This window comes from Danio rerio, chromosome 6, assembly GCF_049306965.1.
Source record: "Danio rerio strain Tuebingen ecotype United States chromosome 6, GRCz12tu, whole genome shotgun sequence".
In the NCBI taxonomy this organism is placed as follows: Eukaryota; Metazoa; Chordata; class Actinopteri; order Cypriniformes; family Danionidae; genus Danio; species Danio rerio.
The window spans coordinates 35,885,629-35,900,867 of record NC_133181.1 but is presented as its reverse complement, the minus strand read 5'-3'; the positions used below and the strand labels follow the sequence as shown (position 1 = coordinate 35,900,867).

The window sequence follows — 15,239 nt, the reverse complement described above, 5'->3', positions numbered from 1 at the left end:
AGTTCATGAGAGTTCTTACGTGTCAGAAGACATTTTTCACAATCTGTGCAGCAACTCGTGAATAACCTTTTGCCCTTTTATGGATTTGTGCATGTGAGCGTAAGTTTGAACATGTACTTCAAAGAAACTGACATGAACATACGGTTTCTTAGCCATGTTAGTGAACACGTCACGTTGTCATCCTAAAAATTATTTAGAAGGTTGTGAAGCTTGAGTTGTGACAAATACTGCTTTACCTGTGGCACACCATGCATACTGCATACCGTACATGGTTTTGCTAGACCATGTACAGTATATTCATGTATATGTTGCAACCGTAATCTCTAACAAAGCCTCTTCTTAAAACTTAATAAAAGTCTCAGTCTGAAACCACAACAGAATGTGAATCACAGTGATAAACGTAGTTTTCTCCTATGGGAAATTCATGCTTTGCCTAATCATTTTAGAAGAGAGGGAAAAAAAGTGATGAGGTGTGTGTGAGTGTGTGTGTTTATGCATATATTTGGCTGATCTAATCCAATAGCAGAGCAAAGGTTTTTTGGAAGCAGCTTCTCCCAAAAAAGTACGGAGCCAGAGCACTCCCTTGTGGTGCTACTAAGAACTCCAGCTAAAGTTCACAAAACTTTTTTTTAACAGCAATGGCCTGAATCTGCACTAGTGAACACAAGGAGTTGCTGTGCTCAGAACACTATGTATTAATTGCTATTTTTCCCTTGTTCTTGTGTTTTAATCGATAACACAACGCTGCATGTGAATGCAAATGAATGTAATTGGTATCGTCATCATTTAAAATGTAGTAAATGGTTCAACATTTCTTTGTCTCCTATGGACATCTTGTAAAAGCTCCAGTTTACTACATTTAAAAAAAAAAATTTGAGCCAAATTTCCAATGAACAAACAGTCCTATGGTGTTTCAAGCAAAGTTCAATATATTACAGCTCTTCATATATATATAATATATATATATATATAAATCATTATATCATTAATAAATACATCAGGCCTAATCTTACAATGGCTATGGACCCTTTTCACAAGCCTGTTAAAATGCTTTTAACGGTCATCTGCACCCTAAATCCTTGAAAGTTTTTAAAATTGTATGAACATTTATAGGGCGACATGATGGCAAAGTGAGTAGCACAGTCGCCTCACAGCAAGAAGGTTGGTGGTTTGAGCCCTGGCTAGGTTAGTTGACATTTCTGTGTGGTGTTTGCATGTTCTCCTCATGTTCGCGTAGGTTTCCTCCGGGTGATCCGGTTTGCCCCATAGTCCAAAGATATGCTGTACAGGTGTATCTGAGTGTGAATGGGTGTTTTCCAGAGATGGGTTTCAGCTGGAAGGCTATCAGTTGTGTAAAGAAGATGCTGGATAAGTTGGTGGTTCATTCCGCTGAGGTGACCCCTGATGGAAAAAGGGGCTAAGCTGAAGGAGAATGAATGAATGAATATTTATATGTATTTATGTATGTATGTTTTATATCATATTTGCTTTAAATTACAAAAAAAAAAAATAATAATAATAATTACCGCCTCTGTGTCTATGGGACAGGACAGTAAATTTGACTTTATTCTCTTCTCTGGCTGCCGTCATCAATGTCACACAATTATTTTCCTTTTCGATATGTCTCTAAAACATCATCGTGGAGTTTTTCTTTTATTATTTGAGCAAATAAGATTGTAAAAAAAAAAAAAAAATGTGTTGCTCTCTCCCATTCACTGCACTCTAAGTTTTTCCAACTATGACAACTTCTGCTACTGAGAAACCGGGAAATGTGAAAAGGGTCTATTTTAGTAATTTGTTTCATCCACATAGGCAATTCCACACACACACACACACACACACACACGCACGCACACACGCACGCACGCACGCACGCACACACACACACACACACACACACACACACACACACACACACACACACACACACACACACACACACATACACACACACAAATAATAATTGTTAAAGGAAGACGCAATTTGTTGTAGATGTTGACATAAACCTGTAAGTTTTTGTCTCAGAATTTTTCACATATTTAATTTTATTGGAACTACTATAAAATATAAAAGTTTTGTTGTCTTTTGATGTGACACCACTATTCATTGAACATGTCCAACACATTATAATATAAAATTGTCCAACATGAAGATGAATCACCAGTGTGGGCAGACGAGGTGGGAGATGTTAGAGATGGGGTGGATTATTATGGTTGTTATTAGATTTGTGGTGCCAGGTGGGATTTAAGCCTGCAAAAAAAATTCTGTGGGAAAACTGTGGACTTGGCAGCACTGAAAGTGATGGACATTTATAAATGGATCAATCAATACAAAAATAAATGAGTAAAGCGATAAGAATAAAAATATATAAAATAGAATATTATATATATATATATATATATATATATATATATATATATATATATATATATATATATATATATATATATATCTATATATATATATATATATATATATATATATATATATATATATATATATATATATATATGTATATATAAAATATATATAAATAGAATTATTTATAGTATTTATAGAATTATGGCGATGCAGTGGCGCAGTAGGTATTGCTGTCGCCTCACAGCATGAAGGTCGCTGGGTCGAGCCTCGGCTCAGTTGCAATTTCTGTGTGGAGTTTGCATGTTCTCCCTGAGTTCGCGTGGGTTTCCTCCAGGTGCTCCGGTTTCCCCCACAGTCGAAAAGACATTCGGTACAGTTGAATTGAGTTGGCTAAATATGTATGAGTATGAGTGTGTGTGTGAATGAGTGTGTATGGATGTTTCCCAGAGATGGGTTGCGGTTAGAAGGGCATCCACTGCGTAAAAATGTGATGGATAAGTAGGCGGTTCATTCCGCTGTGACCCCATATTAATAATGGGACTAAGGCGAAAAGAAAATGAATGAATGAATGAATTTATAGAATTATGCCAAGAATTGAGTACATGCTGGGATCCACACTATCAACTTATGTTGGAACAACAAGAATAAATTAAGTCAACTTAATAGTTTTTACATGTTTAGGGGGATTGAATATAAAACAATTAAGTTGTCCCAAAAAAAAAAAAACCTCAAGAATGATTTTTATTCAAAGATGATTCCTTGGAAGTTAAGTGGTTGTAAACAATTTTTGGGCTGAATTTAAACAAACAAAATTAAGGTAAACATTACTAAATTTGTTTGTTTAAATTCAGCCCATATAAATAGTTAGCAACAATTTTGATGAAATAATTCTATTCAGTATCAGCTTGTTTTAAATAGGTAGTTTCATTTTTAGCAAACTTCCTTTCTTAGTGTATATAATGAAACTTTGTTTTAATTATTACAAATCGTCACCTTGGAATTATAAGGTTCTATCTGCATTCTGAATGATTTTGAGATAATGAGCTTCAAAGTTTTTGCATTCCATATACTGTAGCAATCAGTATGTGTTTAACATTTTTTTTTGTTTTTTTAATAAAAAGTCTTAAAATGTAGACAACTTATAAAAAAAGTCCCATAATGTAAATAAGTTGTCATTTAATAAAAATATGTCAATAACTCAATTTTGACAACAATGGCAGTTAGAACCTTATAATTTCAAGGTGACAAAATATAAATAAAAGCTTTAACATATAAAGTGTTTAAATGACTAAGCTTGCACATATTTCCCTGTTTTAGCTGTTTGTGAATTCATCAGATCTACTTTCATTAATACAGCCTTCTATACTCTTTGATCTTTATCAGCAGCTTTACTTTTGTTTGTCAATAGGTTTACGTTCATATGTTCCATAGCGATATCTCTTCATCTTCGACTGAAGGGTAAATTTGCGCCAGCTCTCTACATATTTCATGTCATCAGGTGTATGGTACATGTGTCACACATCATGCGCTTCACAGAGTTAATTATCCTGAGTGTTGTGAAACTGCTGAACAAGATTCTGGTTTTGCAAGAGGCCACACTTATAAACACACCCTAAGACTCACACAACCTTTTGTTAACCAATCAATTCAGGCCCAGTTTTGAAATACAATTGTTGTCAATAACTAGATGAATATTATAGGTGGAATATAACATTTAGTAAATATTTAGAAATTTGCATTAATAACTTACAGAATAATCAACTTATGAAAGAACAAAAAAGCATGTCTTTACTGACCTGTTTCCAAAGCCTGAAGTAATTCTGGAGGTCCAGTGGAGGCCTGGCCAGATCGGTACAGTGGCTCATTCTCCCAGTCTTGAGCACAGAACAGAGGTCAAATATCAGGTTTATAATTTGATGTGTTATCATGAAACATTGCAGTAAATTGAAAAGATGGAGAAACTAGGTACATGTTATCCACCTTTAATAACAACTCTGGCAGTAAATGGTAAGAGCATTAAACTGTGTTGTAAAAATACAATATGATTCATACAAGAGTTTATTATTGTTCTCTAATCTAATTGGCTGAGAGGTTTTTCTCGCCACGTAATATTCTACCAGTATCACTATGGCAACTGATTAACTCACTCTGGCTTTCTGAAGTCTTCACGTTGTGTCATGGCAAAGGATAAAATCACTATAGTTTGGTAAACAATGTTGTTTTTGTGTCACATAATGTATTTTTAAAAGACTTTAAAGTAAGAATATAGTTGTTTAGACCCCATACAAGTTGTTAATACATAAGAATATCATCTTATTTGGAAGTCATCCATGATACCAAAGAGAGCAGCTTCACCACAGACACTTTTTTTTTTATCAAAAAGGATCAAAACTAGTATTGTCGTAAAAAAAAATACTCTTATAAGTTGAAACTATTCATTGTTTTCCTTAGCAGAAATTCAAACTAAGGCTTCATTAAGGTGAGACTGGTTCGAAGATAAGACTTAAAGAATAAACACAGAGATGAAGGTAAATTGCACTCTTCCAGTTTATGTTTTCTTTCTCTAATTGTTGATTTCCTGGATGGGGTAGAGTAATTTAAAAAGAACTAATTGATTTTCTGAGTTTGTTTTCCTCCATTCAGTGTTATAATCCTAAAAAAATGTCCCAGCGAGCAAAACTCTCTGATTTGTCATTACTAATACATTGCAACTCTACATAAGGGATTCGCAACCGGTGGGCTGTGAGAAATTAAAATTAAGTCTCAATATTATACTACAATTTTTGGATTTCATTAATAATATGTTACGATATCAAAATTATCGAAGTAATGCACTTTTTCCTGTTCTCTCATTAATTAATTAAAACTCAGCGCAAAAACAGCCTCATGATTGCATCTGCACAGGGGCGGACTGGCCATCTGGCAATTCTGGCAAATGCCAGAAGGGCCGGACCATTTTTTAAATGTGGGCCGGTCAGCTATTTTATTTTATTTTTTTCATATGTATTGTTTTTTACATGTAAGCAGCTTTTATCTCTTGCAAGATGTGTATATTATGATGATGATGATAATAATAGTAAGAATATTAATCAATGTTAAGCATTTGCCCAATCATCAACGACCGGCTGGTTTCGAGATGGGCCGACCCAATCAGAGGTTATGCAGACGTAATCAAAATCTGGCAAGGATGTCAAACACACAGTAAGTGCAACAAATTGATAGAGATGGACCATAAAAAGGGAAAGGCAGTCAAGTCAGACAATGCCAAATACATCAAATTAACTGCACTAGTCTCGAAAGGGGACAGTGCAGTGGCGCAGTGGGTAGCACTGTCGCCTCACAGCAATAAGGTTCCCTCAGCTGGTTCCCTCAGCTGGGTCAGTTGGTGTTTCTGTGTGGAGTTTGCCTGTTCGCGTGGGTTTCCTTCTGGTTTCCTTCACAAGTCCAAACACATGCTATAGGTGAATTGGGTAGGCCGAATGGGAATTGGATAACCCAGTAATGGGTTGCAGGTTTGAGGGCATCCGCTGTGTAAAACATATGCTGGATAAGTTGGTGGTTCTAATAAAGGGACTAAGACGAAAAAAAAAATGAATGACATGATTGCATATATAAATGGGTTGTTTTTGTTTTAGTCACATACATTAAATGTTTAAATATCTCTTAAATATGTTACTGCTTATATAATTTTACCATCTGTACACCAATATAAGTAGTGAATGTGTGTGTCCGTGGGTGGGGCTGTGTCGGTGTGGTAACGTGGGCTGGTGTGGCTACAGTGCAAGGGCTGATTTTTAGTCTCAATTCGCCCCTGCGTCTGCAACTAGTACATGTCTGTTCATTCACAAAGTGCGTCAAGTGAAAGTATCTATTTAATAGCCACAGTTTTCCAAATGAATATCCTGTGAGTGTTTTATTATAACGGACGCACGCCCATGCAGGAGGATCTAGCGAAGCTCAATGGTGTTTCTGCCATAGAATGTAAAATAACCTTCCATAAGAACTACAGAAACACTGGTGGAGTTGTTCACTGTTCCTGTCAGCGATCTCTCAATAATATTTAGCTGCAAACTCAATCGCCATCAGATTAGAAACGTAATAGTAGATTTTCAATCAGTCTAGTTTAAAGCCGAAGTCCTTTGCAAACTCCCTGTTGACCTGTGGTACTCTTTGAATCCGTGTTTGTTTAAAAAATATATATAAATATAAAATTATATATATATATAGTTTTAGTATTATATATAATAAAATTTATATAAAATGTATAATTAAATGTATTTATTTATAATAGAAGTATATACACACACACACACGCACACACACACATATATATATATATATATATATATATATATATATATATATATATATATATATATAAATATATATATATATATATATATTGAGAACCCCTGCTCTACATAATGCATTAAAGAAACTCAAAACTACGTAGCTACTAGTTTTTTTTTGTTTTGTTTTTTTGATTATACGCACAGACTTTTGCTCAGCTGTCAGAATATCAACTTGAGATTTAAATCCAAGGAGAAGAAGGTATTTCTACACTTAAAACGATTCTCAAGAAACATTTTAGTTGGTATTTACACACTTGTGCCATCTAACCGTTGTATAAACACAATATCGCATACATATTAATGCAATGTAGCTTTACTGTATATAAAAACAGCTGTACATGCTACATTTGCTGATATAAGAGACATATTGTTCAGCTACTATTGTAAGTGATTAAAGAGATAGTTTACCCAAAAATGTAAATTCACCCACTATCTATTCACCCTCAAGTAGTGCTAAATCTTTATTAGTTTTTTATTCTGCTGAACACAAAAGAGGATATTTTGAATAAAGTTGAAAACCTGTAACCATTGACTTTCATAGTACTGTAGCTAAGCCAAATATAATGGGAATCAATAATTAAGTGTATGGATGAATAAATGATTCAATGAATTTTCATTTTAGGGTAAACAATGCCTTTAAGAGTTGCTTTTATACTTGTAAATAACATGCACTACTATACTTGGAAATTCTATATATATAGTAAACTACATACAGTTGAAGCCAAAATTATTAGCCCCCCTGATTTATTAGCCCCCCTATTTATTTTTTTCCTCTTTTTTCTGTTTAATAGGAAGCAGATTTTTTTTTCAACACATTTCTAAACATAATAATTTTAATAAATTATTTTTATTACTTTTTTATTTTTCTTATATTATTTTTAACTGAATTTTTTTTATATTTGTCAAGATGACAGTAAAAAAAATTTGACTAGATATTTTTCAAGACACTTCTATACAGCTTAAAGTTACATTTAAGGGCTTAACTAGGTGAATTAGTCTGAATTAGGCTAATAAGTCTGACTTCAACTGTATATTTAGTTTGTCTTTAAAGGCAAAATTTAAACAAATCCCATCTCTACAGTTACGAGAAGCTGTCAATTGCATCATTAGAGACCCACTTAAGTGCACAACTAGTGTTTGACTCTCTTTGAGTAGTTCAATTGGGTGAGGTAGAGGAGCAAACTCACCTAGTCTCTCCAGAGCCTCCGTCAGACGAAGCACTACAACTGGGGACGGGTCAGGCAGAGCACACTGCTCCACAACATCTGCCTTTCCACAGGGGCCTGTCAGAGAACAGAGAGACCATGATGAGAAATCCCACCAGTGAGACCAAATTCCCTGATTAGGTGACTGACTGTAAACCCACATCTCATCACTCCTTGGGGAACAGTCAGGTTGTCATATTCACACGCAGCATGGTAGATATGCCACATAAAAGTCCAGTCTCAGTCTCACAACAATAGAGTTATTGTTTCAGATAGTATTTGAAACATAAAACTAAAACCACGCTTGTTAACCGAGAAAAGAATATTTATTCCTCACTTTAATTAGCTGAATCTGAAAATGCAATGACTAAAATGAAAAAAAAAGCAAACAACCAAATACTTAGTGGTTGTTAGAGAGTTTAGTTGGTTACTAAGGTGTTGCTGGGTTGTTGCTAAGGTGTTCTGAATGGTTGCTAGGTGCTAGCTAAGGCTTTACTAGGTGGTTGCTAAGGTGTCTACTCATTGCTAGGTGGTTGCTAAGGCGTTGCTATGTGGTTGCCTAGTTGTTCTATGTGGTTGCTAAGGTGTTGCTAGAAGGTTGCTGGGTGGTTGCTAAGGTGTTGCTTGGTGGTTGCTAAAGTGTTGCTAAGGTGTTGCTAGGTGGTTGTTAAGGTATTCTGATTGGTTGATAGGGTGTTCTAGGTGGTTGCTAAGGTGTTGCTAAGTGGATGCTAGAGTGTTCTAGGTGGTTATTGTTAGGTGGTAGCTAAGAGGTTGCTAGGTGGTTGCTAAGGTGTTCTAGATCATTTGCTAAGTGGTTGCTAAGGCTCTGCTAGATGGTTGCCTGGTTGTTCTATGTGGTTGCTAAGGGGTTACTCAATGGTTGCCAAGGTGTTCTGAGAGGTTGCTAAGGTGTTGCTAGGTGATTGCTAAGGTGTTGCTAGCTGGTTGCTAAAGTAGTCGGCGCAATAGCCTAGTGGTTAGCGCGCCGACATATGGTGCAATAGCACGTCAGGGCGTCGCGAGTTCGAATCCCGGCTCGATGACATTTCCCTACCCTACCCCCTCTCTCTCTCCCACTTCGCTTCCTGTCTCAATACTGTCCTATCTAATAAAGGCAAAAAGGCCAAAAAAAATCTTTAAAAACAAAAAAAAAGTGTTGCTAGGTGATTGCTAAGTTGTTGCTAGGCAGTTGCTAAGGTGTTGCCAGGAAGTTGCCAAGGTGTTCTGAGTGGTTGCTAGACAGTTGCTAACATAAATTAACATGGTTCTAGTATGAATTAGCATGTTGCTAGTACGATTAGTATGTTTGTTAGTAAGTTTTTAGCATAAATTGATATATTGTTACTATTTTTCTAGTATGATTAGTATGTTAGCATGTTTGTTGGTATGTTTTTAGTATGAATTATTATGTTGTTAGTATGTCCAATGAAAAGTCAATGGCAGTTTTTATTTTTTTTTTCACATCGCAAGTCTATGGGACAGTTGCTAAGGTGCCGTAAATGGTTGCTAGGGTGTGGCTAGTAAGTTGAAAGGTCATCAGTGATTGGCATTGATAGTCTGAGTTAAATTTGTGTAACCATAATTCTGTCATAACTGTATAACAAGTTCTAATAACTTAGGGCAAGTTATGAGGTCAAAACAATTTTTGTCCAGTGTTAAGTCATGGGACTTTTCCAAATTTTCCAGGTCAGTTTTCGGAAAACCATAAGTTGGATCAGTTGGAAAAGATATAGCAACCCAAGTCAGAGCAGTTTGGAGGTTTAGAGTTAGTTTGGTGGTTGTAGTATGAACGGTCTAGGAGAAGATGGATATAGAAATGAGTCTCAGAAGGAAATGAAAGTGTAAAAAAATTATGTAGTATAATAGTATGCTGGCCTTTTTAAGCCACGATTTTTAGAGAAAAAAAAAAAACAATATAATACAACTTTGGGACAAGGATAAAAATTTAAATCCATGACAACCTATTAATTCATATAGTTACTTAATGACACTTAAAAGATTCTCACTGCATCAATCAAAATTATTTATTATTTTCTCAAATGTTTAAATATTGTGTTATGAGCTAACACTGATATCATTTATTAATATTGATTATAAATATCTAATGAATTCATATACTTAAGCATTTTAATGTCTAAATTAATATTCCTTTATTACAAACAAACACCAATGATTGACAGTGTATTTGTGACATTTATTTATAAATGCTGTAAATATAATGATTTGTTCACATTGCCTAGTGCATTTTTTTTCTAGCTCACAAAAAAGGAACCCATATGTTTGGAAAAACTGATATGAATGACAGATATTCCTTTAAAAAACGCACAAAATAAACATTTTGCCCACATTTGTTTTGTTTATTTGTTTTAAATTCAGTATATAGCATGTCCTCCAGGTTTGTCCTCTAGCAGAATAAAATACAATGCATAATGTATCATAATGCACCACTGTCTCTGTCAATCTCCATTGTCCTTCAACTCAACAGTGACATTTTACTGAGGTTACAGTTGGAAAGTGTGCCCATATATACTCATATGTATCAGACTCCAATGGATAAAATCCTTTAGGGGGTTGATTTTTATGTAAATGTAAGAATGCTTCAGTACTGTATGTTTATATATATTAGATACTGCATTAATCAAATAAAACTTTCAGCTAGGCCTAACCTGTTCATAAAATTAAGAGGATGAAAAAAATGGTGTGAATAACTTTGCTAACTCTAGCATGATGGAGTGTCCGTTTCCAATATGCAGATAAAGTCTAAAGGTCACATCGCAGTATAATACATGACCCTCATAAATATATGGAAATTACATAAACATGAATTCATCTTGTACCCAAGTATTCATAATATACTGTATAAGGTCCAATGATTTCCATGATGTACAAAACACAAGCAAATGCAGAATCCAGATAATAGATAATTAGCAGTATAATGTTGAGCATCCCAAAACTTGTTAAATACTGGATTAATTAATCAAAAGTTGTGCTCTAAACTAGATCAAATCACAGTGTGTATTTAGTATGTATTGTCTATGAGTACAAAAAATACTAATAAACTCAATTAACCAAAGACTTTACATTGAATTTAATTATTAAACAAATAATTTTTACCTTCATACGTCAAGGTTTGAACTATAAACATACTAAAAATATTTTAAACTATTTATGGTTAATTGTTAAATATTTCAAGGGACTGAAATCAAAGCACACATTATTTAAATTAAAATTAATTTTTATATTAAAAAAGAAGAAAAGAAACAAACTGTTTCACAAACAAAATTTGAAAATTACACAGCATCTCTTGCAAAAAGATTCCATTTTAAATAGTCATGTTAAAAATAGAAGAAAACCCAAAACTGCTTAAAATAAAAATTAATTTTAAATAAAACAAAAATAGTATTATCTGAAAGTAAGAAATAATAACTTGCATCTTCTGCAAACAAATGCTTTAAACTTGTGTAATTCTCCTAACAAAAGACAGCTCTATGCAATCATTTGATTGAAGAGTGTAAACACTCATCTCTCTTATGCACCCGACACCTTACAAGAACTCAATAATGAAATCGATGTTTACTATAAATGTACTACAATCCTGTTGCACTGCTTGCTACAACCTTAAAAAACTCTTGCACAATATTAAACCTTTAATACCTATTTTGCACCATATCCTGCACAGAATTGTTCACTCTCATGTAAAGGAACCTGTATAGACAGTCTTATGTGTATAGTCAAATATTTTATAGTATACATTAGTTCTGCATAGGTTTTTTAAAATAGCTCTAATGTCCAGTGTTGTGTTTGTATTTATGTGTAATGTCCGTAGCACCGTTGTCCTGCAAGACACAACCTTTCATTCCTATGTATCAACACATGTAGTGGAATGACAATAAAGCTCAACTTGACTTGATTAAATTTGATGTCATAAAAAAGTTAACAAAACATCAGCCAACTAACCAATTTGATTATTAAATTTAGTGATTCTTAACACGTCAAAGTTTATATATATATATATATATATATATATATATATATATATATATATATATATATATATACATACATACATACATACATACATACATACATACATACATACATATATATAAAAAAATTTGTGATTCTTAACACGTCAAAGTTTATATATATATATATATATATATATATATATATATATATATATATATATATATATATATATATATATATATATATATATACAGTAGGTGAGAGTTCAAAGTGGCTATTAACGCCGCGGCTGGTACCGCCGCCGTTTGAAATAGGTGCCGCTCTGTTTTTAGTGTATGACCGCAGTTTGTGAATGAGCCGCCAGGGGGCGCAAAGGGACGGGATGCGAACGGACAGAAATAGCCCATACAGCTACTGTGCTTGTAAATGATATTAAACAATAAGTCAAAGCATTATAATTCCTTCATTAATCATTTAAAATTTGTTAACACGCTTTATTGTAAACTTTTTAAGTGCAAAGAGGATTCGTTTTGGAAAATAGAATTGAAGAAGTAAAAGACAACTAAAATGAAAGCACAAACATTTAGTACAAATAAGTAGTCTTAAATAAATAAATAAATTAATTAATAAATAAATAAATAAAGCAGCCTAAATATAGAAAGATGTTCAGTGTTTGCTATTTTGATAGGACTAAGACAAGACATTTTCATTTATGTTTTTATTTCCATTTTCGTTGTTGATTATATTTTACTATCTCATTTATGTCTCAACAATTGTACATAAACGAATAATGAAAATAAATGAATAATGAAAATAGGCCTAAATAAATTATTTATTTAAAGACATTGCCGTACAGTACGTGAAACACTGAGAAAAATAAATTGACCTACCTTAAGCAGATCACTAAAAGTGTAATAAAAATATTTTTGCCGCAGGACATAAATTAAGTCTTGCAGGTTTATTTTTAATAATTTAGTTTCAGTTCTGTTCAGTTTTTTTTTTTTTCAAAACGTCAATGTTCTCCTTTAAAGTAGCTATAACTGTTGTTTTTTTTTTTTTTTTTACTTATGGCTCAGTATGTTTTGTATTTTAACTTCATATTCAGTCACCTTGCAAATGTGTGTGAAATATAATGCCGCATAACCGCGGAAAAAGAAGAAAAAGCTGTCAAAGGTTAGAGCTAATTCATCAAAATAAGCTATATTAAAATACAGCATTTATGTTAATACAGGCAGAGTGTGAACAAACTCAAGGCTAAGATATGCGCTTGCCTTTTAATGCATTTGCGGCCTTTAGGCTACAGGCAACACATTATGTTATTGATGTAAACTTAGGCTAAAACTTACCATTGATAAACGTGACCTACCTCAAGCAGATCACTTAAAGTATAAAAAAAATAAAGTAGGCTATATATATATATATATTTTCTTAATAAACTTCACAGCCACAAATATAAAAAACACAACTTGTATTAAAACTGGGCGAGGATAAGAAAGAATACGATGCTTGTTATATAATTTAAATTTTGATTCCAATTTCTGCAAGCACATTTTTTCACTCGCTACTCTGCCAGAAACTTCGCCGCCGGAGAGCACCTCAATAATGTAAACATTTGTTTAAAGATGGAGCGCAAGATGTGCCGAGTGGCAACATGTGAAGAAACTAAGTTATAAAGCAGAGTCCCGACCAACAGGACTAAGCATATGCGGTTGGCTCATTCTTCACGAATATAGAATTAAAATAATGGCGCGTTAGGTTCACTAAGCAGCGCATTCTCTCCGCCTCATCGTTTAACCAGCGGGACACACTGCTGAAGCAGGAGAGACACTCCGTCATTCATAATCTTAGCTGATGTATCGGAGTCGAAAGAATATATCAAAAAGGAATTTTCTTTTAACAGTCCCGATATGTTTAATCTTTTTATTATTTTTTTTCGTGTCATTTCTCTTCAGCAAATTAGATATTTTTTAAAGCTGCTTGATTCTTTTAAAACCGAAAGCAGAGCCCGTGGTGTTTTTCCATAAGATAGCCTACTCCTTTATGAATGTTTTAATTTTTTATTAAAGTCTTTAATGTGCTTTTTGATAGTTTTATTTCATTTCAAGCAGCATCTAAATGCGAATTTATCCTCAAAACTTGGCATGAGAGCGATGCAAGTCATGTGTGGCATAATTGCCTTTTTTCCCTGCGCGTGCGAGATCAATTTCTGATCTTTTTGCAACTAAAATGAAAGCATAAACATTCAGTACAAATAAGTAGTCTTAAATAAATAAATAAATAAATAAATAAATAAATAAATAAATAAATAAAGCAGTCTTTTAACCTAAATATAGAGAGATGTTCAGTGTTTGCTATTTTGACAGGACTAAGACAAGACATTTTCATTTATGTTTTTATTTCTATTTTTACTTACATTTTCGTTGTTGATTATAGTTTACTATCTCATTTTATGTCTCAACAATTGTAGATAATAATAAACGAATAATGAAAATTAATGAATAATGAAAATAGGCCTAGATATATTATTTATTTAAAGACATTGCCGACATTGAGCTTAAGTTGAATGCAGCTTCATCAAAAGTAAAAATAAATAAATAAATTGACCTATTTTAAGCAGATTATAATAAAAATATTTTTGCGCAGGACATAAATTAAGTTTAGCAGGTTTATTTTTTTAATAATTTAGTTTCAGTTCAGTTTTTTTTTTTCAAAACGCCAATGTTCTCCTTTAAAGTAGCTATAACTGTTGTTTTGTTTTGTTTTTTTTACTTAATGGCTCAGTATGTTTTGTATTTGAATTTCAATTTCAGTCACCTTGCATATGCGTGTAAAATATAATGCGAGCATAACCGCTGAAAAAGAAGAAAAAGCTGTCAGTTAGAGCTAATTCATCAAAATAAGCTATATTAAATTACAGCATGCATGTTAATACAGGCAGAGTGTGAACAAACTCAAGGTACGGCTAATATGCGCTTGCTTTTTAATGCATTTAAAAAGATTTGCGGCCATTTTATAGGCTACAGGCTATGGTGTACAACAATGTTTTTTTGTTTTTTTTTGTATGGTAAAGGACAATGCACATTGATTTGAAACTTTTAATTGCATTTTTATGTCCTGTAAATAATAAAAGTTGAATCAGATTAATAAAATCGAATCTGAATACCTGCAAACGGGGTCCCAGTTACTTTTTTTTTCACTGACTGGCATGACTGGCAAACGCGTCAGAAAAAAAACTGCTGAATCTCTGCAAATATTTGGTTAACTTATAAAACAAATGTATGGTTTAGTGATGTTAGTAATGCATAGAAAAATGCAAAGCAGAATTATTAAAGTTATTATTTCATTGATC

At 33.2% G+C, this 15,239-nt stretch overlaps 1 protein-coding gene across 3 annotated transcripts in view; it reads right to left on the bottom strand.

Moving 5' to 3' along the window:
• The window catches only part of pik3r3b (phosphoinositide-3-kinase, regulatory subunit 3b (gamma)), a 462,891-nt gene that overhangs the window by 180,347 nt on the left and 267,305 nt on the right, over positions 1–15,239 (bottom strand). For all 3 annotated transcript variants that reach the window (XM_073952390.1, XM_021476737.3, XM_073952389.1), the window contains 2 exons: positions 7,901–7,996; positions 4,158–4,235 (listed from right to left, as the gene is read on the bottom strand). Coding sequence is in view for 2 of the 3 variants with exons in the window: in XM_021476737.3 (XP_021332412.2) it covers positions 4,158–4,235; positions 7,901–7,996 (174 nt within the window). In the remaining variant the exon portion in view is untranslated. The remainder of the gene's footprint in view (positions 1–4,157; positions 4,236–7,900; positions 7,997–15,239) is intronic.